The 27755-nt window shown below is 40.9% G+C and overlaps 1 protein-coding gene across 1 annotated transcript; it reads right to left on the reverse strand.

Moving 5' to 3' along the window:
• On the reverse strand, positions 1–27519 carry LOC129363337 (Na(+)/H(+) exchange regulatory cofactor NHE-RF1-like). Its single transcript, XM_055035384.1, has 6 exons — positions 26476–27519; positions 8478–8648; positions 5641–5794; positions 3422–3465; positions 1804–1923; positions 1–1693 (listed from the first exon to the last, which is right to left on the reverse strand). The coding sequence occupies exons 1-6, from the start codon at positions 27154–27156 to the stop codon at positions 1556–1558; spliced, it is 1308 nt and encodes a 435-aa protein (XP_054891359.1). The 5' UTR covers positions 27157–27519; the 3' UTR covers positions 1–1555.
• Positions 27520–27755: the final 236 nt, after the last annotated feature.

Below are 27755 nucleotides of genomic sequence, written 5' to 3' on the forward strand. Positions count from 1 at the left end.
TCACACTTTCAGATTTTTATTTGAAAATGACTGAAACATAAATATGCTGCACTTAGTGGCGTAATGTAATGTGAGTTTAAAAAGGTCTGTAAGAAACTATATGGGGTCCAGAAAATTCTCACAACATAGATTTGAGAATATTTTTTTTTTATTTATCCTCAGATAACACAATATTGCTATCATGACAGACACATACAGATCTGAAAATCCTTATTGCTTCCACAAAGTACAAAAAAGCTTTTCATAGACTCGGTTTTTGTCTCCACTCTTCTGACAGCAGTTACTACTACTGATGAAATCTACTGGGGGACAGAAAGCCCACATGATGTTCGAAACGACGCAGTTTTACAGTTTTTCAACACACCTCACATTTTCATTTCTCCCGAAGGAATAAAAACCTCCAACATTTGTTTTCTGAGCCATAAGCAGTTACAGCGATGGCCACCAGGGGGCGGTAAAGGTCTCCAACATGGCTCACACGCTCAGTAAAGTACACGTTTGTTATGGCTGGATAAAAATCAGTGGAGTTTCAGTCAAAAGCATACATAATAAAAGAAATATATACATACATATATTAAACAATAATGCAAATTAAAATATAGTTATTTCCAGTTATAAGCCCCTCCCACCCCCCCAAAAAAGCTGGATCACATCAAAACAATTTTATAACAAAGCAGCAATGCTCATCTTAATGAATAATTAAGGATGTCTAATAGGGATTTAGGTTAAAATGCAACTTAAACTCAAAAATGACAAACTATGGAAACCCTGAGAGGCAGGCAGACATAAAACAGCTGTTTTAAGTTGTGATACAAAATGTTAATTTTCTATCGACGCCAGATGACTCAATACAAATGATGGCATCATGTGTTAGAGAGCATTTTCTAAGGTTTTGAATTTTACACGTGGCTGAAAATGAACGCTTGAGAACATGGTGGCAGCATCAAGCTGTGCTTTTCTTCAGCAGGGATGTGGAAGTTGGTCAGAGGTGATTTAATTGTTTATAAAATACCAAATAGGGTTTAAGCATAAAAAGGATACACAGTTAGAAAGTAGATTCTTGGGGAAAACAAACTCTTTAAGTGATTTTTTGGGGGAATCCATCTTTCGCTTCAGAACTGAAGAACATGGGAGTAACTTAGAAAAAACTTTATATTAATTGACTGATTGTCAGGCGGTAGTCTTGTGGTTTTTTTTGACAATAAAAAGTTCAGTGTTAAAATCTGCAACTCCTTCACATTTCCTCAGACACGCACTCAGAAATCAAAACAGAAAGAGAAAACTGTCAACTCCAACCTGACCAGAATATAGATCTCTGTTTCATTGGCATATATATTTCTTCTGGTTAGAAGCACATAAAAATAAACAGTATTATATACGGTTTATAATAACGTGAGGAATAATACCTAGAGGAATGCTATATTTTACAGAACAGCATTAACTTTCTGCGATGTACTTATCTTTAGTACATCATTATAATAAAATTCCTCTCTATGACATCTCTAGGAAAGATTTTCTAAAATTAAAAGTGTGGCTTCGGGTGAACGCAGGCGTCCTATAGGTTGCTGAAGAGCTCGTTTTTCTTGGTCCAGTCCATGGGTGGCGCTCTCTTGTTGGAGCGTTTCTGGTGGGTGAGCTCTTTGACCTGCTGCAGCGTGAGGTTCAGAGCTGGGATGGCGTTTGTGACCAGACCCTGAGGAAGAAAACAAAGCAAAACAAAAGAAATGAACTCGTCTGTTTGAAAAGGCTCCACTTTAAGAGCTAAATCATATACGAGGAGGCTGATTATTTTCTGCAACGTACCTCGGGTGGGGTGTGTGCGGATGGGGTTGTGAGTGAGGCGTTGGACGACGCGTTGGACGGAGAAGGACTGATGGAGAGCTTTGAGTTCCTCCCTCTCTCTTTGGGTACTCTGCCATTCACCTAATCAGACAGACATTCATCAGCATTCCTTCAAAGATTCAAAGACTTTATGCAATAATATTTAAAGCAAGACAGCAGGAAGTCAAGCTTTGTTGAAGTATCTAATTTCGCCACAAGGGGGAAGAGTTGGCTTTGAAATATTTTAGAAAACTATTCAGAACTGACTCACTTTAACACTTTAATAAAATAAAGTGCGCCCCAAAAACAGGGCAAAACATTCTTATCTGAAAATTTTGTTCTAAATCTTTTATAGCATATAATTTTATTTTTACAATGATAAAATCTCTAAATTTATTTTGCAAAAACATAGTAGGAATTTGATAAAAAAAATAATAAAAAGCTGGTAAACAAAAATAAAATGAAAAGAAAAGAAATATTTGTTCCGGCTGCAAATGAATCTCAACTTGATGCTGTATCAGCAAAAACCTTTCCAGCTCATTGATCACAAACTTGTTAACATGCTACTGGTTAAACATTTTCATCCACCAATAATCCAGCATTTCACCTGACCTCTGGGTTCGTCTTCGCCCTTCGATGCTCATCAATGCGCATTACAGAAAAAGTGTGTCTGAGTTACATTCCTGAGTAACAGGAAGTGCCGGTCAGGTTTCACTCCGCATATCTGGCCCAAAGCCAGAGTCAGACTGGTCAGCGTAAAACAGAGCAGTTTCTCTTAATTCTCTGTGTGGGTGTATTCACCTAAAACAATATCACTTACATGTCGATATGGTGTTTTTACACAGAGGTGAGATATTCTAGATATCTGGCACTTCTGAGGAAAATGGCATTGAAACAACAAACACAAGTGCAAGGTTATGAGGTTTTGTTTGCATATGCAATACCTGATTTCAAAGAAAATGTTTGGCAACCGGGAAAGTTAGTGGAAAGGTAAACAGTGATTCAAAGTTTGGCTGTGCCCAAGGTCGCTAACAAAAGCAGCAACTTTTTACTATATAAATCTTTGTTAAATCTGGACAAAAAAAACGTTCCCATTTACATTGTTCAAACTTATTTAAGAGAAAAACATATTTTTTCATATACACTCTATGAAGCACACAAATCATCCAAACGTTTTGGAGAAGCGGTGGGGCGGAGACTTTAGCAGATCTCCACACAATAAAGACCAGCTTTGTCAGACAATGACAGGAAAGACTGTTCTGTAAACATCTTTGATTAATAAGTCAATTCATCAGTGAATCAATTTTCCAAAGTAGCACACCCCTTTAACAAAAAAGAAAAAAAGAAACACATTTTGCTTCTGAAAGTCATTGGTTTCAAGGAGTTCTTGAAGCAAAAACTATTCTTGTCCTCTTTCTGTTGGCAGGAAGTAGCTGGATCAGGAGAGGAAAGGCGCCTCTGCGGGAGATTGGCTATCTTTGCACACTTAAAAGTTCAAATCACACACTAAGTTTTTGTTTCAAAGCCAGCTGATGAAAAAATAAATAAAACAAATCTCTGAAAACTCGTAGATGAGTCTGTTATTGTTGGTTAATCTTACCTTTTCTTCTGTTTCTCCATTAATGACTGGCTCTGGAAGTGGACCTGAAGATCGAAGAACAAAATAAAATGTTATTTAGGGAAATGTCCCAGTGTGTCTCAGCTGGAACAGAAATTCAACAAATTTTTATAAAAAGCATGCTGGAGTTCTTTTCTTATAAACCACATGCTGAAAAGTTGAAGCTGTAGCGTTACCTTCCATCCTATTAACTCCTTTACTGCCTGAACAGACGACTTCTTATAAAAGTCTAATAAGAAATAATTATAAATTTAAATCTTCTAATGCTTATTGCCTGTGTAACTCTGTGTCCTCCTTAAAACAAGCCTCAACGCAGCCCTGGCATGAGTGGCGGCTTGTACCGGACTTTGTGGAAACCAAACAAAGTGCTGTGCAGCAAAGGCTGCTGGGAGACGTGCAGCGGTGTGCGTCGGTTTGCTGAGTGAGATCGAGTGGGCAGCGTGTGGAGAGCTGGCAGTTACCTGGGAAACACCTTCCTGAAATCTTTCCCCTGCAAAGAGGGTTATTATTTCTAATTCTGGACTGAGCAATATAATCCGTCATGGAAATAAAGAAGGTAGACATCGGTCTGTAGGAGGAAATTGATTAAAATACAACAAATTGATGGTATGCAGGTAGATGTTTGTTTTTCTTTTTCTTATTAGTTTTTTACCGTTCTGCACTTTGAGTAGACACAAATCTAACAACATGGGTAATTAGAGGGGCTATCTGCTCCGACAGCGATGCTTCTACTAACTGCTTTACAGACCAGCTACCAGGCCAAAAAGTAGACCAAACAAAAACTCAATTCCAAAATATTTAAATACAACAAAATGTATTTAAAATGGAAACTCAGCATAAAAATCAGACACTTTTTTTAGTTTTAGGTTACAGCTCCAGTTCCCAAGGTGTATGACGTGTCCTTGCTTCAACACACCTCATTCAGACAGACAGATTATCTCCTCAGGATGTCACTTTAGCTCTGCAGAGGTCTGATAACAAATAATTCACTTCATTCAAGTGCCCTGCATCTAAAATGTGCAGGAAACCACACAACTTGTGTACAATGCTAAGTCCGCACAATATTGGGCTTCTGTGGTAAAATATCCTATGATTTGTACAATTTCTCTCACTTTGGCCAATAAATGTAAACCCACAAGCACAGAAAAAATGAAAGGGAACCTGTCTGGTTCTGAATATTAATCTTTAAAGTCCAACGAGGCTTAGCTGAGGCTCAAACTGTTCAAACTATGCAGTCATTCCACCGACTTGCTTTACCTGACCTATCATTGACTAAGAAATCAACAGACCAAGAAACCTTATATGTTTAATATAAGTAGATTAAAATGTCAACTTGTTTTGGGTGCAAAATAAAAACCTGGAGTTGAGATGTAGAGTTCCTCTACTGTTGCCTTATTTACATTTAAACATCTCTGCCTGGGTGCAAAGGCGTTCATGTTTATAAAAGGAATCTTTTGGTAAAACGGTTCTCAAGGTCTTTAATAAAAAGTGAAAGCCACACACATGTTGAGTGTTTAAGGAGCAATCTTGAGTTTTCTGGGAGAGGCTTTCGCATCAGAAACAAGAATTCACTAGAGCTCCCTCTAGTGGCTTATTAGAAAAAACAGCTCAAAACAAACCTCTTCTTGAGATAAAAAGTAAATTAAAGTAGTTTGTGAACTTCACCTCACATCCTCAGATTAAACATTTAACATTTGAGAAAATTCTGTAAGATTATTCAAATGTAGTTTTTATGTATATGTGTATTTCTGGTATGTATTTGCACTGTTGGGCTCAATTTCAGAAAATCTCTTTGCCCTCAAACGTAAGCAGCGCGGCTCGTCTCTGATCCGTCGGTTCTGATGCATTTATGCTGAAAAGATTAACTTTCCCTGCAGGGCAACAACATTAGGTGGTTCGGGCAGGAAGTGGCTTAGTGTCTGTGATCCTCAACAAAAAAAAAAAAAAAAAAAGAGAGAGAGAGGGAGTGGCTTGTAGAGAAAAGAAAAAAAAACATAGCAGAAGAGAGCCAAGGAACAAGAGGGGCAAGTGAAGTGGCTATAAATACCGCCAGTGACTGACAATGAACCTGGAGGGAAACATTACGAGATAATTGCAGTCATTCAATCAATCAATCAATCAATCAATCAATCAATCGCTGCCTCACAACTGCTGCTGATGTGAGTAGGATGGTGGTGGTGGTGGGGAAGCAGTCTCCTCACCAGTTAAGTGCTCGGAGGAGGGGGTCACCCTGCATCTCTTGAAGAAGACGTCGGTGTCGGGGTCCACCACGAGCAGCCGGGTCACGTCTCCGCCCGCTTTAATGGCGCCGACCACCTCTGAATGCGTCTTCCCCTCCACAGAGACGCTGTTCACCTGAAGAAGATAAAAAGAGTTTGGATCCTTTTACGTCAACCAGACACGGTTCAGAAATAACTACAGGGTTTTTTTATATTGTTATTTTTTCTATATGTTTGCTGGCATGTATTTTATCGCCGTCTTCTTTTCTCCACAGTATCAAACAGGAAGTCCTGTGTCCACACACACACAAAGAGTGCACATTCCTCCTTGTATTTATTCTCTTTTCAGAGACTATCGTCCCTTAAGAACGGCACAATCCATCATGGGTCAGCTTTCAGATCAGATGATTATTTTGCTGTTTAAATCTCCATGGGAAAGCATGTGAGAAATGTCTCAAGCCGTGTGTGTGTGTGTGTGTGTGAGTGTGTTTAGGTCACTGGGTGGACCTCCAGGACTTCAGCCCAGTCTTGTACAGAGGAAGCTGGACAATAGCAGCTCGGCCAGTAACAGCAGCAACAATGGCTGTCCGCTCCGTCCTCAGTGGGTGGCGTGGCTGTCTGGGGCCCTCTCAGGGAGTGGAGACCTAAGCACATCCTGCAGTCCGCTTAATCCCTCTCTTCTTCCTTTCATTACCTTTTATTGTACTGCTGCTGCTTATTATCATTATTATTTATTTATTTTTTTGCAAAGAGGAGTGTACCAGACTATGCTCTATCTGCATATTATTATGAAATTTGGTTTTTATGCTGCTTTGCCTGGAAGTTTCTTATTTTTTTTTAACATTTCCACTAGAGTCATTATTTATTAGCCTGACCGGAATCTCAGCGTCTACAGATCTGCCAGGTTCAACTAAAGGTTCCAAGTATTTTAACTTCACCTTATCTTTGGAAAAGTTTCATATCACTCTGACGGTGAGCAGCTTATTTGCTTCGTTTTGGAAAATGTATTGTTCCATCATATCTGCAGATGCAGTTTAAAAATGATGTTTCCAGTTAGCAGAAACAACTTTTTTGCAAACTGCCTTTGGATATCTGACTCTGATGTTTATCTTATTTTAGGCATAGATCGACTTGTAAATCCACATTTCTGCAAACCACAGAGCCGCACTCATTGGCCCTGGTTTAATAAACACTAAAAACCCACTGAAAAGGTTTTGGCAGTTCTCTAACAGCTGGTTTTATTCTGACCTCCGCTCGCCCAGCATCATCTGTCACGCCTCCAGTTGTCTAAAACTCCAACGTTATCACTCTGACAGTAGATATTAGCCTAATATCTGCACCTAAAATATTATTGTCATGACATCAAATCAGACTGAACATTCGCTCAATTTGGTCAGTTAAGATCACCTGAATTATTTCTTTGTTTAACGGAAAGAGAAAAACTGGTTTGTATGACAAACCAGTTTGAGAGATATGGGAAAGTTTTTTAGGCTGCGTTTCTCACTCTCCTTTTTCAACTCGGCCCAAACATTTCCAGCGGTGCTGAGATCTGGGTTTAGCAAAGATTGTTCTAAACGGGGTCACAGTAAGCTTTAACATCTGCCACCAAAACACTTTAATTATAGTTTCATCAGAACAGATTTCTAAATATTATCACTCCATTGTCGTGGAGCGACAATCTTTTTTTTATATTGGATTCTCCCGTTCTGAGTGGCCTTTCAGTCCATGCTCATACTTATTTCACTGCAGATAATGCTCTATTACCAGCATCAATCAGCATCTTTACATGGTCTCCTGCTTTTTGTTTATATTTTACACCTGAACATGTTCCTCTATGACACCCAACAAAGGAATGTGGCACTTTTTAAAAGTTGCTCCCCTGGGATAGTGAAGACAATTTTCTCTACTATCTTGTCTGATATATTTATTTATTTATTCATGTCCAAAAAACAAAGAAGCCATGTTAAGGACCTGTGTCTCTAATTAACTCAAACATATTGCCAAACTGTCACAACTTAATTTAACACATTTTTAAAGGCTTAGTAAATTCGTAAACTCTGGAATTTGAAGGAAGACTTTAAATAGATGCCACAATATTTTTGACATTTAGACATTGGAAATCATCTTGCCTATTGTGTATAAATCTAATTTAACAAAGAGGAAGTGTGTCTTTATACAGGGTTTTTTAAATGTGATTTATGCCCTTTTTAAAGGCATGTTCTCATGTTTTCCCCCCCATTTTGAACAGTGACTGAAGCAGATTAGCCTCTGTCTCACTGCTTCACATCAGACTCAGTCTTGAACTTTTTAAGACTGATTCAAATTTCCAACTGAACTTTTGGAAAATTCATTTGGAATTTTCCAAAATGAACTTCCAAATGAACTTTTTAAAAATAATCTAATCTTTGCTGCAGTCAAGAACGACTGAAACTGGTTCAAACAAGCAAAAGTGAATTCATGCCCTTACGCACGCCCATCACTTGATACCTGAAACGTGAAGCCGGCGGATCACAGAAAAGCCCAGAACAGCGAACATAAAAGGCTTTCAATCTCCAACCACACTGTGGATGAGGCCTCATTACACAACACACCATTCTTCTCTATTTTTGTCCAAGAAATCCTGAGCTGACGAGAGCGGAAGTGTGCAAGACTAATCAGGATGCGCCTGTGGGAATGTTTTCTGGCCGCCTCTTAAGTTTACTTCTATATGAATATAACACAGGACTGATCCACTTCGACATCCACTTAGCTTTAATGATGTCTCTGTGGTCATTTCCCGTCCTGCACGGCTTCAAAGGACTCCAGCTCTTTGACGTTACCTCTACTATCCTGTCCTTCGGCTGCAGGCCGGCCCTCTCGGCTGGAGAGTCGTCATCCACCGCTCTGATGTACTGGCCCGGCCGCGCCCGCTCGCTGTGCAGGTTGAAGCCATATCCGTTAGACCCGCGCCGGATCACGCAGAGACGTGGCCGCAGCTCGGCGCGCTCCTCCTGTAGGACAAAACACACATGTTAGGGATCTGAGCGGCAGGAGTGAAGCAACGGGTCAGGCCCTCAGGGAGGAAAAACAATAACTAAATACCTCCACCATGGGTGTCGGTTCAGAGAGGACAAGGGGCACGAAGATGACGGAGAGCTCCTGTGACTCGTTTACCATGAATATAAAGCCGAGAGCGAACATGCAGGTGTCTGCCGCTGCATGCTGCTTTGTTGTGTGCCGTGTTTCCAACAATCAGGGGTAAACTTCAGCGGCGTTTTCTCGGCCCACGTGACTCCGAGTGCTCGCCAGGAAGGAAAGAGGTTCTGTGATTGGAGGTCCGTTGGGAAGGTTTTCTGGAGGACTTGCGAAGGGGGCTCTGAGGAAAAGGGACCGGTTCCGGAGCGGCTCTGAGGAGGACAATGGGAGCTGGGCGTTGACCTCTGACCGCCTCTCCCATCCCTGTCTCAACCAATCCTGCTCCGGGATGGCAAGGGGATGTATTGTCATCCAGGAAAAAACCTCCTGCCTGATCCCAGAGCCTCCCTTCCGCTGGTGGGATGAAACAGGTTCTAAGTTTAGAACCGGGAGGGTTGAATGGTTTTGTCATCAAAGAGGACGAGGTTAAAATAAAGAGTGAAATCCTAGAGTCGAGGCGATCTTTGTCGCTGTGGTCACACCTGACCTGACGCTCCCTCCCTTAGTCAACTCGACGCTTTCAAGGGAAATCAATGGCCAATTAAAAGCACACAAAACCATTAACTTTGCTTATTTCAATACCTGATGCAGTCTGACTCAACAATTTATCTCGCAATACAGAAACCAAAGACTGATGATTGCCACTTTGCTGTTACGTTAGCCAGCTGTTCTTACCCAACAGCCCCTCCCACATCCACCAAACTGCTCCGGTTTGCAGAAGAAAGCACCTAAAATGAAAAATCCGTGATCATGTTTAACAGAAGTACAAAAGGTTTAGAGGAAGATCCATGTTGGCAGAAAGAGAAACCGTAAGAATAAACTGGAACAGTTAGAACCAGTTTCCTGCATCCGGTTTCTACACCGGAGGACGCAAAACTGAGATTCATTTCTTATAAGTCACGTGGCGTCGTAGGTTAAAAGAGGCCACACCACTCATCACAATGTCTGTGACCCTTTGTAGGAGCCCAGCAGCTGATAGGAACTGGAAACGTGACCTCTGAGGTTAGCCTGAGTTAATTTAAGAAAACCGTCACCTCAGAAATAAGAACAGAAATTAAACGGGGCATTACATGACATTATGGTCGTCACTGTAGTCTCTGCCAACGCAACATCGCAGATACAAAGCAGTGGTTGACAGACTGTTGTCATGCCGGGCAGTGAAAATGCAGTTTCGCCATCGCAGATCTCTTCTCCTTTTGCTTTCACGCCACACAAAACATTTGAATAACATTTGTAAAATCAAATGTTTCAAAATGATGACTTCATTTATTAAACGTAAAAAACTGTCCAAGTTATCTGGGTGAAAATGTAAGTGTCCTCAATGTTAAATCATAAATTAACTGTGAGCATTTTTGGTTCAGTTTCATCAATCTCACCTAAGCCATACCTCCAAAATCCATACGTTCTAAAGCAAGATCTGTCTGAAAACATGAAATACGCTAAAAGATCTGGAAAAGAAACACATTCAGAAATTCAGAGTTAGGAAAAGGACATGCAATCTCTGTTTTAATGATGCTACTCGTGCTAACAGGACTATTTGCTAATATGCTAAAGATAGTTTAGTACACTCTGGATGTTTTTGCATCAGTAACAAGTGTAAGAAATATAATGTATGGAGGGTAGATAATTAATGTCTGAAAGAACTGCACAGCATTCCCTCAGTGTCTTCTATTTACTGAAATCATCTCTAAAAAGAAAGTAAATCAAGCTGTTAGCCTTTGAGGATCTCTTCACTTTTGCCTGCTTCCTTAATATCTGTTTGATGCAAGTTAAGGAAGAAATGATGAAAATAAATCAGTTTTGTAAACAAAAATGAGACATAATTCTGAACCTGAACCCTGAATGTGTTTTCCAATCACAAAATAAATATATTCCTATTCAATGTTGACTTTTCCAAGATTTGCATGCAGAAGTAAAAAAGTATAAGATTAATTACGCTTCTATGATGTGAAGTTTCTTTAAATGGGGACTAAAAATATTGGTGATATCGGGGTCTTATTAATGAGCTACTTTGTAATGAGAGGCGTGAGTGCGACTTTTAAATTAGCATATAAATCATCTTCATTTCTTGGATTTTGTGTGAAGCCCTTTGGACACATTGCATATGCTAAGTGCTACTACATAAAAAAAAACATACATTGCCCTCATTTATGAGGGCTCTAATTGCAAAGATGGAAGTAAAATTACAGAGGGGACAAAAAGGTGGAGTCTGGTTTTGATGCTTCATTTTGCGTCAGTGGGTCTAATTTAGTGGATCACTTCCTCTCTTATTGCTGTTCCCCAATGCTACAGAAGCACTTTGCACCATTTTCAAGCTATGTTTAACTCAGAAAAGCACCATCTCTTGTGCAACGTCGAAAACTCCTTTGATTCACCGTTTGGTGACATCTTACGCCGTACGTGCTAATCAGCGAAACCCTCTGTGCTCGTGACGGCGTGCATGTAGGACGGGTTTCGAAGCTCCTACTTGTTTTTGTGCCGATTTGTCTTTCATGTTAGGAAGTTGAGCCAACAGACGGAAGCATATTGAGGAAAGATGTGTCAACAGTTCCTGTTCTTCACTTCCTCTCTTCTCAAAGGGAAAGTTTGAGTCCCTGAAAGTGTGTTCATTTCAAAAACATTTATTTTTATTTATTTTATTTTTTTTTCCATTTCTGGGAGGAATGTTTCACAAACGCCATCTGACTTTAATCTTTCATAAAACTGCGGCAAATATTGATAAGCGGGACAAGATGGTGAGGATTATTTAGTTAGAGACAAAGAGCTTCACGCGGATGAGATGATGCTTTATTATCATGTTTCATGCTTCAAAAGGAAATTAGGGATTTTCACAGCCTCTCTGTAGGCTTTGCGTTAACCAAACAAACTCCGAACAAGCAACACAAGTCGAGGATTCATCCTTTTTCCTTCCACGTATCATATTCTTTCACATGATTTATGTTCTGGGAAGAAAGCTAAAACAAACAAAACGTCAAGGAGAAAAGTCACACCGTTCAATAAATCCGTTTTTTTAAGGATAGATTAAACACTTTCTTAAAAACTAGTTTCCTCTTAAACATTTTGTCATTTTGTACATAGTGTGCTTGTGCCATTAAAGCACTTAGCAGCTGAAGTACAATCACATTTGCCAGTGTCTTGAATTCCCGTGTGCGCAGCAGATTCCACAGATTGCCGAGCCGTGTGGAGATTCCTCGGCCCTCCGCTCCTCTGTGACACAGACCGTCCTCTGTTGTCCCGGCCAGGGTGAGCGGCGTCCTGTCCCAAGTCGCAGGGATGCCCAACGTCAGCTGGGACGCCCACCGAGCGCCCAGGAGTCCAGTAGCATGGCTGAAACACTCTGTATTTCTCTTTCCACTTGTCTTCATGGAGATTAGCATATCTAATGGCTAAGTGAGTTTAATATGAGCGCACACCATGTACAATTTAGGACATTTAAAAAAAAAAATCAGATTAGTGTAATGCATCATTCTTAATATTTTCCAACTAGCACTCCCATCAAAACTCTTCAGTGTGGAAGTCACTACCAACTGAAGATGGGTTAGCTATTCTTGGTTTAGCGAGGTGTTCGTTTTGAAGGCAGATGTAGCTCAGAGATGCAAGATGGTATTTAAAATAATTCAGTTTTGACATCAACGGTTTTCCACTGCAATTGGCAAATTTTAAACCCTCAAATTATCACTTTTCTTAACTTTTCTTTTTTGTTTTAGAATATAACTAGTCAAAGAATTTTTTTTTCTGCTTTTGGACTGCATCTTTTTTTTATATGCTGCCTTAGGTGCGTGACACTTTTGTAGAAATAAATCTTAAGCTTTAGCTCCTGCTTTGTTTTTAAGATTCACTTCACAGCTTGACGTGATCGTGTTCGAGACCCGGCCTGTTTTCCCTCAGAAAGTTCTGACAACAAATTTCAGTTTGGTTTGACAAAAATGGCGCCTAAAACTGAACGGGAGGATTAGCTTCTATTTTTGCTTTTTCGCAAAAGGGAAAAAATTACATACAATGTCAGACAGTTAAAATAGGCTTTACCTTTTATCATTTTAAGATGCTGCAAAGGACGTTTATTGTATTTTCGTAGGTTTCCAATCACATAAAGAAAGAAAGAGTTTATTTTAAACTTATTCTCGGTGCTATCACTTGTCACCAATCATTGCTGCTCTGTGGTTTGCAACAAACATTTTCTTTATTTGGACTCACTACAGATTGAACCAAGAAGCTTTCTATCACAAACCGATCAACTAAAGTCATATAATTTCCTACCCTGTAGCAGAAGTTATCAACAAGAACAATAGATGCAATAGCAGATGTGGCAAGCATAGTAGCTTTGCACAATCAACTAAACACACGCACACATAAAGCATAAGAATTTATGCTTGTGGGACAGTTTCACAAAAATCTTTCTGTTTTAGCATGGATTATGTATTTAACATAAAGGTAGCTAAGAAGATATAAGTTCAATATTGTGTCAAAAAGTAACTTTATTAATCCTATGTGGCCAGACCAAGACACATCATCACTGAAAGGGCAATTATATCTAGTTCCTTTCAGGGAAACTCTGCAAGGAGTAACAGTAAAATCAGAGGAACTTCCCCTACTCCAACCTCAGCAGACCAGAAGGCCGCCTTCATTGTCAAATCATAGCTTCCAGTTTTTTATTCAAAATTACGTTTAAACTCTCATTGTATGTATTCCTTCCTATTTGTGTGTGCTGAACATCGCCTGTTACCCAACAATATTTTTATGAACTGCTTTCTCGTCCAAATAACCAAACACACACTGCATGTCTGACGTCGCAGCTAAATGACGATCCCTCCTCTTTCCTATTTTGAAGAGTTGCTAAAGCCTCGGGTCTTGTTTATGCTGCAGAATCAATAAGTCACCAATTTCAACTTAAAAGCCTAATTTATAGAAGTAAAGCAGAAATAAAGAAATGTTTTAATTGTTCTTCCTTGTTGTGACTCGCCGTGGCAAAATAAACTTAGCAAAAATATGCGTAATGTTGGATTAATGGAAATTTCAGTATAAGATCATGCAACTACAATAAAAGTTGCACAGTCTTATAAGTGGCAGGGGTTGTGTGTAACAGGTCAATGTTTTAACCCGTTACTGACCACTGTTTAATTTTTTAACCCTTGTTAATCACAGGTATAATAAGACTAGATCATAAATGCCCTGGGAGCGTCATATCAGTTCAATTTATAATGCAAACTAATTCAAAGTGTGACGTAAAATGCCAACATTCCCAGTTCAGTGATTGTATTATTAAAAACATAACAAATGCTTAACTAACAGTCAAATTTAAAGGAGCAATTTATTACAATTCAATTTAATCCAATTCAGTGAACAAAATACCAAGTCCTAACAAGTCGTCTTCAGAAAAGTAATTTCAATTCAGTCATGATTATATTTCAAATATAATGATATTTGAAATATATATATATATATATATATATATATTGTTCGAATTAGCTAAAAAAAAGTTCTCCGACTAATGACCCAGCAGATCGCACTCAGTCATTCACATAGACAAGCATGTCGTTGTGTTGTTAGCTTTACGGCAATCTCTCCACATCACCATGCATTTACAGTGGAGAGTAAAAACTTCCCTTGAACAGGAAGTAACCTCCTGCAGAACCAGAACCTGTGTGGCCATCTGGCACTGCTCCGTTAATTATAGTTAATTATAGTTAATATTTGACTTTAGATTATATTTTAGAAATCTACCTGGTTATCTGTAAAATATTTTCGCCTGCACTGAAGAAAATGGCCAAAATCAAGTTGATGCTACAAACACACATTCTTCTAAACAAGATATTTAACTCTGACTTCCATGTAGGCTTGACTGATATGAATCTTCAGGGAGTCGCAAATGCCACAATAAATATCCATCATGTTTATCACCCGCCGCCTGAGCCAGCAGCCATTCTGCATTATCCAGTTTGTTGTGCTGATGCTGTTCAATGGAGGGGAGCTGGAGCCATAAACCACTCAGTGTCTGGCACAGAGGGAGCAATCCGAGTGTGATATTTCAGCTGCTGCAGCCCTGCCACTCAACCAGCCACTTAATTCATATTTTCCCCAATGCTTGGCCAATTTGACGAATGACCACAAACAGAAATGTACGAGAGAGCGTCCATTTAAAAAATACAGACAAGAAAATGTGCCATTCCAAAGTTTCCCATAAAACCACAGCAATGCATTTTAACAGCACATCTTTATCCAGAACAGCCAACATGCTGTGGAATCACACTTTCTGTAGATCATCAGTAACAACTGGTTATCGGCCATTTCTCTGGCAGCTCTCTGTTCAGACTTTGACCCCATTTCCCTTGTCGAGCCGATGAAGCAAGACGTCTCTCACATGGGTCTGGCCTCTTTGATCAGCATCAACAATAACCTCTGAAGTGACATGCAGCCAGGCACCGTGGTTACTCCATGACACGGGACACCGTAAGTAAGCCTTGTGGTCCTTGTGATTGTCATGAGCAGATAACAGTCTCCATATCGGCTCGATAAACGTTTGATGTAAATCCTGGTCTTTCTTAAGCATGCAAAACATGCGTGCTTCTTGCATGTTTTGAGAGAACCCTGTGAGGCAAGCTGGATCATTGGACCAGGTGGGAGGCCAGTAGAGAGGGGAACAAAGCCCCGATGGAGTCCAACACACACTGGGAACAGGCTCGACTTTGTGGCAAGAATGTGAACGCAGCTCTTGCTTTGGGCGAAGGAGGACTGGATAGCTGTTAAAACCCACAAATTTGAAGATGAATGGAGTTAAATTCTTGCTAGTGCTGTTCAAAAACCTGTTATTGGCTCCAGCCGTCCTCATCCTGGGGAAGAGGTTCACTTTCCAGTTGGACGACAATCTCAAACATGCAGCCAGTGTTAGAATGGCAGCAGACTGAAATTTTATTACCAAACTGCTCTGGTCCGACTGAGGTTGAGTTATTTTGCAAAGAAGTGACAAAAATGTCAGCTGTTACAGGAGCAAATAGCTGCTTTACAAAGTTCTGACTCAAGAAGTATGAATAAAAATGGATGGCTTTATAGTTCTTTTTCTTTGGAAAAACATAACATTTTCTTGTGCTTCTCAATTTTGTGCAACTTTGAGTTGGTCTGTTACACATTAAAGCAATAAAACACATTGAAGTTTGGGGTTGGAATGTTGTGAAGCTTTTTAAAATAAAGTTCTATGGGTGTGATTAATTTTACAAGGAACATCAGGTGAATTTTTGTATTATGTTTATTTACCCAGGATTGTTTAAAATCCAGTCAGTGGCAACGTCATCCAATCATACACCAAAAAAACAACAACACATTAGATGAAACCAGAAACATAAATGATGACATTTCTCATAAAATAAAGGATGACATGTAGAATAGAAATGGTGACATTGGGAGAAAAAAAAAGCTGAGCTGAAAACAAGCAGAGCTGATGACGTGAACTGGGCACACTCTGTTCCTGTGGCCTTACTGAGACAGTTTGAAACCACAGAACCTGGAAGCTACACGGTTCATGGCTCAGTTCTGGTACTCAATCACTTCTGAGCCTGCACTGTAAAGTTATTGTTTCAGATTTGTTCTGTTTGTATGTGGGATGGTTTGGGCCTGGAAGTGATGGATGCAAGCAGAGCTGATGATCACCATTTCTGGTTGTCCCATTCTGAACAGTTTCAGAACGTAGATGTCATTGTTATGTTTCGGAGACGGACAGTGAGTCATGTTCTGGGACAAAAGTAATTTCAGATCTATTTGAACACTCAGATTCGGGCTAATAAAAGAATTGTTGTTACATCTCATCTACTGTGTTGAACCCAGCGTACTTTGTCTCTCTTTCAGGGTATTACATCCAGTTACTGAGAAATTGACATATTTAAAACATTTATTTCCAAGATGACAAAATTTTTATCCTGGACTTCGACGTGGGAAAATTTTGAATTCAAAGAAAGCATTTGAACGAATGGTACAATAGCGAATCACAAAAAAAAGTAGCTAAAAACAACTCTCACCTGCTTTCTGTCACTTCCTCAATCGCTCATGGACACACATGGTTACACTTCGGCCCATAAATATTTAATGAATGGCAGAAAAAAGCTCGTTATGGAGGCTTTTGTTGCTCCATGTAGCAGCTTTTCATATCAACTTACCAACATCTACACCCAATAAATAGTTGACAACAACTATTGTCACTCCTCTCCTTAATGTTAGCAGTCCTTATACACATTTAACGGCTTTGTGTCATAATGTTAAATAAGAAATTTCAATCTTTGGGTTTCCCCCAGTGAATTATAAGCCTGGTGGGCCACCAGGCTTATTTATTTAAGCCTTTTGTACAGATTTTATAGTTAGTGTTCAGGTATTAATCTGTCAATCTTTCAGTGACATATAATTATCAAGTGATATTTTCAAATTTCCTGTCAACTTTAAACATTTTTTAACTCAAAAACACAACTGGATGAATGACCGCCCGAGCACACAACCATCAGGCTTGGTTTTCTGGGGGGAAACCTTGAATCTTGTAAATCTGTACCTGAGGCTCCTTCTCAGGTACAGAGGCCAACAAAACCTTTTGACAGGAAAGTTTGACAGGAAAGAGGCTAATGAGACGGGGGGAAGACATGCGGCAAATGTCGCCAGGCTGGGAGTCGAACCTGCGACCATGTGACCTGTGCAGTCACAGCTCCCCTTCTTTTTCACCCATGTATCCAGCATAATTTCTTCTACCTGGATAATGAAAACGAAGTTTGAAAGGAATGTGCCGCTGGATTTAAATAGAAAGCGGCTGAGAGCATTACGGGGTGAGGGTCGAGTCATTTCCCTCCTCCACCGCCGATAGGGCGGGGCAGAGCCTCCAGCTCATTGTCCGGCCAGGGTGGTGAACCTTTAGCATAATGAAGTGGCGACTTGGAATGTGCCATTGTGGAGTCTCTGTCCAGTATCCCATGAGACCCAGTCACCACCAAGCTCACACACCCACCCACCCACACACACACACACACACACACAAGGGTTCAGGTTCCACTCCTGACCTGGAGACAGTGGCTCTGTTGTTTGGGCACACAGTTTTCAGCAGGATAGAGTGCTAAGTCTATCCGATGATGGCACGTTATGGAGAACACTCCAGACTGATTATTTGCTATGATCCTGATTATTAAAACGATGCCGTGTTCTTCACCTAATTATCTGGAGCTAAACATTTACCAGAGGGAGCTTTTTGTTTTGAACTGTTTGACATTTAAGCAACATTAAATGGGAACATGAGCTGACGCGCACACACACACACACACACAAACACACCTACACACACACACACACACACACAAATCGCATACAGAGATGTCTGTGTTTGTTAAGGGTTAAAATGACAGGGTTCCCAGTTGAAGGCCAGCTGAGGATTTGTGTTGCCCTACCCTTGTTTCTGTCGCCTCTCATTTCCTGTCAACACTCTTTTTAGCGGATGTATATATAAAAACATATAAATATACAGTAAAAAGCTAACTCTGCTCTCTGATCGTTATTTCACCGATTAGATTGTTCTGTGTTGTGTCACGTTTCTCTATTTTCCCTCAAATATTGCACAGGACATACTTAGAAAACATTGCCAGAGGGTGTGTAGTCTTTTATGACAACACTCTGCTTATAGTGGGTTACCTCCCAGAAGCCACACGTCAGCTTTTCAAGTCGAAGCAGCAACACAAAAGAAGCCATTTTTATTGATATCCTTCTTTTATAAATCCTCAAATACCTCACGGATAAGTGAAACTGGATTATAGCACAGCCCTCTGTTACTGAGTGACCAACTCTTCAAAGTTAAATTTACAAATCACTTTAGAATCACTTAGAAAGAGAGGCATGTTTTCCACAGCATGCAGAGACATGACACTGTCCCCTGAGTACACTCTGTTGTTTAGTCAGGCTTTGAGAAAGTGAGAGAAAGACTTTAAAAGATAATAGCAAGGCTGAAGATAACACAGCAACAGTGATCTGTTTTATCTCTTGGGTTTGCTATGATGTACTGTTAAGATTTTATGTATGGAAATGTTGGCAGTGGTTTAGAAAGACCCGACTTGAGGAAAGTTCACTAGGAAGAAACTTGGTTTATGACATTAAAACTCTAATCTGTTGAGCACCTAGATTTGGGTAAAGTTACCTATTTTCAGCACTAGAAAGGTGTTTATATTGAGGTCAAATGCTGTGACAAATATTACAAGTCATTTAAATGAAAACAGTGTTTTCCACAATGTGTGTGCATTTTTTAATCCAGGTCTTGAGAAAGAGACAGAGGGCCGACCAGAGAACAGCAAACATTTCTACATTTCATATTTAGGACAAAAGTCTATGTTGTCCAGGAATACAATAGGAGACTACTGTTTTATTAATGCTAACCACAGCTAACCGCTAAAGCAAGATGCTAAAGACATTGTTAGATGTTCACTTTGTAATAATACTTCTTGCTTTAGAAATCAATTCCTTCAGAAACATGATGCGGCTTCGCTTCTACTCATTGTACACACGATTAATGGTCTCCCACAACAGGAAGGCTAGAAGAGATATTTAAAATGCTGTTATTTTCACTTCCTTTATGTAGTTCTTAAGAAAAGTTAGAACTGACTAATATTTGTATCGGTACGTCAACGATGTACAAAAATGGAAGATTGCAAATGAACCGCCATGTTCTGACGAGTGTCTTTCTACGCAAGACACACATCACCTGAAAGCAATGATGTTTATGTAACATTTGTGAATGCTAGCTGCTAGGGGGAGACTGATCTGATCCTTACAGCTTCATCATAGAAGTGCTGTATGTGTGCACTTGGTGCATTTCTTTATCTAGCTTGATAAACATGAAATTCGACTCAGCGTTTTGTTGTCGTATCTACATCTCAGGCCGAAGCTCTAATCTCTCAAAAGGGAAACATTTTGAAATCAGGAACATACAAACCTTTCAGAACGTCCAAGTCGCATAAACAAAATGGAAATTTCTCCAGAATGCACTTGCGTATGCAAACGTGCCCACCTCAATATGTGCCTGAAACACTCACAGAGGAGAAATTTAAATGCGACGGCGCCATGTTCAAGTTGGGAGTCCGCAGGTGGTCTGAATGAATCATTCAGTACATCTGATCCTGTCAGACGGCGCTTTGTTACACAAACAGGGAATAATAACCTGGCTTTGTCACAGTAGCTTTTAGAGTAGCCAGACTTTCAGAGGCAGCGAACCATCAGCTGAACAAACTGCTCACGTTTAACCAGAGCTTAGCATCCATTCTTACGCAGAAGACAACAGATAACCAAACAGACATCACCTTTTTTAATGGGATAGTATGGGTTTTTTTTAGATGAAAGATTGACTCATGAAAGATTGTTTGTCCTTGAAAGATGGGTCAGAGAGGGATCAAGCTGAAGGAAGTGGGAGAATCCTACATCAACAACAATGACAGGAAACGTCCCGAGTTCTGAACCTCCTCCTGACCATCCTGGCTCGAATAGTTGCTGTAGGTGTGCCCATTTCTGCCTCTAGTGCAAATAAATTCTCAAAGCTGACGTCGGTTCTATTATCAGCCTTATCAACCTGCTAATCCTTAAAGCAAGCCTTTCAATGTCAGTAACTTGAGTAATGGCTCAAACTATGCTGGCAAGCACACCCTATTTATACCGAATTAAATGTTTTCAATGCTTTTTCTTCCAACCACTGACTTTCACAAAAAGTCCCTTAATATGTAATCATGTCCACTTTTATGTCACAGCAGGCAAGGGAGAAAATCGGGGAGAAGTTTAAAGCAGGATTAGGTTTTGGATATCTCACAAAGCTCCGTCATCTGAAAATGGAAAGGCTACAACACAACGCACATTCATCCACCTAAATTGACAGGCGGAGCAAGGAGATTATTATTTAGAAAGCAGCCAAGATACCCACGGTAACAATAGAGGAGCTGCAGGGAGCCACAGCTGAACAAATCTTTGCTATATGGAGTGGCAAGAAAAAGAAAGCTATAGCTAAATGAAAATAGGTTCTGCTTTTTAAGATGTTAGGGGCCGAAGCAAACACTCGGCCAAATCAAGTTTATCCGTGTAGAACGTTTCAGCAACAAGGCCAACTTAAAAACAAGCGATAAGCATTGAATTTTGTCAGAAGCCATCATCAAAATCACCAAGTAAAAAAAAAAACACACCAAATATGTTGATAAATGTTCCACATAATGCTAATAAAGCAGATCAGAGGAGCTCAGAGCTGAAGGGAAAAAATTATTGATATCCACAGACGCTTAGTCAAACCATTCAGTCTGACATGCCGTCAGATCTGCAGACATATATGAGGTGAAATGCACGCCACACTTTTCAGATTTTCTCTGCTGAAAAAATTTGCAACCAATGCAAGTTTTTATTTAACTTTACATCGACACGCTGCACTGTGTTGGTCTGTTAAACAAAATCCCAATCAGACACACACAATGCCATGGCGTATAGATACTTTTGCAAAACACTTTGATGAAAATCCTTAGTCTTAAAAAAGCAGAACTTTAAGAAATTGGAAACGTGTTTGGAAGCTTTGGGGTTAAAATATTCTTCACATGTGTCACACAACCCTAGAAAACCTCACATGAATGTAATCTCTAAGGGTCATGTAATGCCATGGGCATAAAAATCTAATTAAATCTCCTCTCACAACTACTTTAAGATGAGTTCGTTGCAAAAAAAACAAGCCGTTCTTCACAGGTTCCCAAGTGAGAATAAAACTGTGTCAGGCGTGACCGGTGACACATCGGTTCCAGGCTCTTTAATAAGCAGCTTTTATAGGAATCAGATTAGAGAGAAGAAATGGCAAACAGAGGGCACTTCGACACAAACTCTACCTCGTGTGTGTGTGTGTGTGTGTGTGTGTGTGTGTGGTGTCTAGGAGCTGCAGAATCCCAAACACACACACACACACAAAGATATAAACTTAGAAACGCCTCCCTCCTTTTTGAGATTTAATCTAGGCACAGTCAATTTCATCTGACACAAGTGCTCTTCTTCTTCTGTAATTACGGTTTAAAGGCAAGCTTGTGGAAGCAGCCAGCGGTGAAGAGGGGAGCTTCCAAAATAACATATCACACCCTGTTTCTGCGATCCGAATCATAGGCACCGTTTTTATTAGAAATGGCTACATTTGGTCCAAATGTACAATTTAAAATACAATGCTGCTCATTTGGAGGATTATTTATACTGCGAATAATGACTAAAAGAAAACGCATGACTCAGCAGTCGGAAACTCATCGATTTTGCTCTAAATGACAAAAGTTAATATTTTCTCTAACCCTCGCAGGTGCAACGACCGCCTTATCAGCTCCAAGTTACATAACAAACTAAATTTACTCCCACCGGTTTTTGTGAAGCTGCTTTTCTGAAAGGAAAAAAAACAGTACTGCACACAATCGTTTGAAAACATTGTGTATTAAAGGCTGCACATAATACACCACACTATGTATTATGTGCATAGTGTATGTACACACTATGAACAGTCAAAAAGGTGTGTTGATGAAAATGTTGTCAATGAAGAATGTTTTTCTTTTTAATGTTCATTGACAAATTTCCTTTTGCATTCAGAGATGTGAAAGTATTTTGTACTAGCTCAGACTAATGTGAATGCCTGGATTCTCAAAAGATTTTATTTTGTCTAAATATGTACTATTTTAAGGTAAAAGTTTTTATGTTTACTGGTCCTTATTTTGCTCTTTTAGGCCCCCTTGATGCTCTTCAACATTAAATGCTGCTCTTTTTTATTGTTTTTAAAGGGAAATGCCAGCTGATTAGATTTATACCTTGAAAAAAGTATCTTGCAGGAATAAATTATTTATTGCATGATGATTTACATCTACTGTTAGTATTAAACCAGAGACCACCATATACCGTATAACCTCTGTTTGTAAGCATGTTCAGTTAATTAATCTTTTCAAACATTAACAACAGGCAACTTTTATCTAGAACGTACCAACATTAGATGTTTAGTGATACATATATTGAAGTTCAGACTTCAAATTAAATCCAACATTGTTTATGTTTTTCCAAAAATAAGACGAGTACCATTTACTGGTCAGACACTGACTGCTGATAAATACTCCACATGACTCCACTTCAAAAACATAAACTGCCACTTTAAGATATCAAGACTATCTAAATCTTTTCATAATGATATGTAAATTAGAGCATATTTTTGGCACCGTTAATTTCCTGGGCTGTATCCAGCAATCCTGGTCAGAATATCTCAGTTTCTGAGATGCTTTATGTTTTGTTTTGTTTTTTTTGTAACCAATCATTTATTCTTGTGCTGCGAGAATATTTTGTTGCCTAGATACACGCAGATATAAATAAATTTGGCATGAACATTCATAAAGTACCCTTAACTTTTAAGCATTTAAATAGTTGGATGTTGTGTTTGACTGCATAATTCAACTTTTGCGCTCCAATTTCTATGCATTCTACCCTCATGCCCAATATTTTTGTTAATGGCGGAGGCTACATCCTCCAGGCACGTTTCCGCCTGACGACGGAGTGAAACTTTTACAGCGTGGTAAACAGAGCAATGACCTTTGGAGCGGCCAGTGTGCTTTGGTCTGTTTTTTCCGCTCGGCGGTGACGACAGCGCACTCCGTTCTCCCGGGGCGAACTGAACGCCTCTGACCCCGCATCGCTGCTCATCCATTCTTTTCACACCTCCCTTCTCCTTACACGTTCTCACTTCCGCCTACCTCCGTCCTCGCGCGCACGTTCGCCGGGCCTGCGAGCGCTCGCGCTCGACCAGGCGTTGCCGTGGCAACCGCAAAAAAAAAAAAAAAAAAAAGCTCAGCCTCCTCAGCTTCCAGAGAGTACATGCAAAAAGTTCAGGCAGAAAAAAAAAATACATAAATGAATAAATTAAAACGAAAGGTGAGATCAGACAAGCAGAGTTCGACTGCTGGATCAAAGCGGAGTGTGCCTGGGGTGTACGCGATCAGTGTGTGTGTGTGTGTGTGTGTGTGTGTGTGTGTGTGTGTGTGTGTGTGTGTGTGTGTGTGTGTGTGTGTGTGTGTGTGGCTGAGCGACAGGGCTTGGACACAGGAATGCCAGACAGGATGCAGGAAGAGAATTCCAGAAACAGTTGAGTTAACGCAACACAAGCCTTCTAGGTGCCCTTGCAAAGCAGAGACTGGAGACTGAAAGGCGTCTCTAGGGTCCAATTTTCACCTCGACGCGCTCTGATGTCGATGGAAAATCATCTCTAACGCAAAGAAAATTCCCAACTGGGTTTGCCGCTCAACGTTATTTACTCAGGGTCTAATTTTTTTTTATTATTTGTATTGTTTTGGTTAGGTGGAGGCGATGCTGAATTAAAACCCCAGCGCTTTGAGAATGACTTTGTTGGGGAGCGCCATTGTTTGCCTCGACGCCGCTTCCCCTTCGGGTTGCGTGCCAGACTCGAGTGAACTGCCGAGGCTCCATTAGGCCATCTGTGGAGAGTATCGGGAGTAAACACAAGAACAATTGCTGTGTATTCGTAGGACAAACAACATAACCCAGCAATGCTCAAGTGTGGAGCACAAACAAGCGTGGGCAGTTGCTATTTTCATGTGAGAAGGAGAGAAAGAGAGAGAGAGAGAGAAAAATCTTTGAAATACCAGAAACATGAATCCAAATGGAAGTGCCTGCACTGGAAAACCCAAAGCTGTCATTATATTGTTGTTGCGAACTAAGACGAATGTACAGCAGCAGGGGATTCTGCTTTTAAGATTTATTCAATAAACATAATTCCATGAAACCGAGAACACAGCAGTTTCTGCGTCTTTGTTTCTGTTTTCTTTTTTAAGTTTTAAACATCTGGCAGGAGCCAAAACTTTCTCCAGTTCAACATAAAACACCAGCTAAAGTTTGCCCCAATTTATGGGGTAGGCGACTTCTAGAAATGATTTTATGCATCAAATTTTAAAAAAAAAGAAATTCTAGTCCCCTGGGGTTTTTCATGCTTTGCTGAGAAAACACACAACCTCACAGATTCACATTTTCTCTACAGTTTTATAGGGTGAGAATTGAGAGGAAAACAACCTGGAAGAGAAAAATTGGTTGATTTCTCTGCAGGATAATAATGCAACTCTCATCACTGACAGATAAATTACACAAATGAGAGAAACAGCAGATTTTAAAACAAGAGCTTTTTAAAAAAAACTGTAAATCACATGCAGGCCTCTTTAGATTTCTCTTTAATAACCTGGTAGATTGTAACATTTACAAATGTACAATCATAATGATTGTACATAATGTGCTTTTGTTCTTTTATCAATCCAAAAGAGCAAAAAGCAAATCTACTTCTTAAAATCTGAAGCGTCTTCTCAGCAAGGTGATTCCTAAGCGTCTTTTCATCGTTTCATCAGACTCCTACAGCAACAGAGGGAACCGTTTATGGCTCAGTTTGCAGAATATACAATAAAAGAAGCTATAACTGCTTTAATTTAGCGGGGGGTTTTTTTCTGCCCCTCTGAGGATGAGCGTTATTTGGACACGGACAGAAACGGCCTCGGGGGTAAACATCCAGCAAAGCTCAGCGAGGGGCCACAGCTGTCCTCGACTGGAGCGTCTTCTCAAGTGCTTCGAGTGAAACACAGCCACACACACACACACACACACACACACACACACACACACACACACACACACACACACACACACACACACACACACACACACACACACACACACAGAGAGAGAAAATAAAAGAGGACATAAACAAGTGACTGAGGAAAAAGACCATTTTCTCCCATAATGTTTAGCAGGCAAAGATGAAAGGGTGAAACAAGATCAAATAAAGGGATTCATTGTGTGAAGATTAAATAAACAGAACCAAATTATCCCCTGCTGTTTGGGGGCAGTCGACTTGCTGTAGTCGGCAGGATCCGAAGTTTTGTTTCTATTCTCCTGAACTTTACTCTGCTTGTTTTCATTTGACTCAATAATTCACCTGGATGTGTCAGAATCCAGAACATCTTTCATTTGTAGGCGATTCCTCTGTGGAATGGCAATATTTGTTGTACGGGCATTATGGCAACCACCCAGGGTGGCACATGCTCATCGTATTTGTGACCACAATGCAATGAGCATTACTTTTACATATATATTTATATATATATATATATATATGATATAAAAAATACAACTTGTCAAGTGGACCCAAATTGTTCATCACAGTTGTCTATTGGCACTAAAATTTATATCTGAACTGGATTATTTACTCTTAAAGATTCCTTAAAGCACAATTTGAATTTCATAAAATCTTTTCCTTAAGTTATGAAAAAGCTCAGATTGAGATAATGTTGATTAGATATCAACCTGATTATATGTTACTGTAAGGGGCTGGTTCCTTGTGGGGTGGGCTCGTGGGGGCTCAGAGCCATGTGGTTGCCCAAGGCGCCATTTAGGCAACAGCCGCCACTGTCAGAGTGGGTCTCTGTTTCTCAGCAGGATGGATGGAGTTTTCTAACCCTTTCTCCGCACCCCCACCTGGTTCTCACTGGATGAGAACCAGGCTCATCAAAGCTTGATAGGAACCAAGTCTTTGCAATCAGGTGTTTCCCAATTGAAGCAGCCAGCAGGTGGATGCTGTGACATGATGCAGGGACGTTTCTGTATTTGACTCACCTTCTCAGAACTGATGCTCAGCTTCTTCTCCACCTGTTGATGGACTTCTCCATTCCTGTCCGGTACCACCGGGACTGGAGTGAGCTCCCTGGGTGTCTCCTCCTCCTCCTCCTCCTGCTGCTGCTCCTGTTCAGCCTCCTCCACCTCTTCCTCCACCTCCTCCTCGTTTTCCACCTCTGCCACCTTCACATCCCCGTTTTCTGTCCCGTCTGCCTCCGTGTCCTCCTTCTCCATCACCTCCTCCATCACCTCCTCTACCTCCTTCTCTACTTCCACCGCCACCTCCTCGCCTTCCTCCTCCTCCTCCTCCTCCTCCTCCTTCTCCTCCTCCAGAGGTAAGGGGAGACCCTCGGAGACGTACTCCTTCAGACACTTCAAGTTGTGCTTCTTCAGCAGCTGCTCCGTCTCCGGGTCCACCACCACGAGCTCCAGCGGGCCCGCGGTGGCTCGTATCCGGGACACGACCTGCTGGTGGCTCTCGCTCTCCACCTCGTCGCCGTTCACGAACACCAGCCGGTCCCCGGCGCGGAGCCCCGAGGACTCGGCCGGGCTGTCGGGCTCCACCAGGCGGATGAACTGGCCCGTCTTCCCCTTCTCGCCGTGGAGGTGGAAGCCGTAGCCGTTGTCCCCCTTGTGCAGCGTGCAGAGCCGGGGGCGCAGATACTGGCTGTTGCTCTGCATGGTGAGCTCCTCGCTCCAACCTGTTGCTCCCTCTCAGTGGAAGTGGCCGAGACTTCACAGGATGCTGCCGGGGAGGGTGTGTTTGTTTTAGGCTGAGCGGTGTCCCTTAAAAACACCCGGCCCCCGTCCTGCTGGGGAGATAAGTCCGCGAGAGGGGCGGGGAGGGCGGAGGGGACAGAGAGGTGTCCCACTCTCTACTCCCCACTTTTCACACAAGTTACCGCGAGGACGCCTGGTTCGGTCCAATCTGGGATCCTGGATCCGGGTCTGGCGATCAGATCCGAGCCTGATTAAAACCCACTCAGCTGTAAAAGGCGTTTCACTGCTGCTGCAGAAGTGGAAAAGCCACTCAGGAAGAGGGAGGTGCGTTCACGGAGCAGCCCAGCTGCTGCTTTATGCAAAAGGCGGGGAGACGAGTGGACGGGTGAACGCAAACCGAGGCTTTCCAGAAACAGTGGCGGTTCATGCATGAGTGGCGCCCAGGGCAAGCCCTTCCTTTTCCGCCCTATTTGTAAAATACAATACAATATCTATCTATCTATCTATCTATCTATCTATCTATCTATCTATCTATCTATCTATCTATCTATCTATCTATC

This window comes from Poeciliopsis prolifica, unplaced genomic scaffold (genome assembly GCF_027474105.1).
Source record: "Poeciliopsis prolifica strain line A6 unplaced genomic scaffold, Auburn_PproV2 SCAFFOLD010, whole genome shotgun sequence".
Classification (NCBI taxonomy): Eukaryota; Metazoa; Chordata; class Actinopteri; order Cyprinodontiformes; family Poeciliidae; genus Poeciliopsis; species Poeciliopsis prolifica.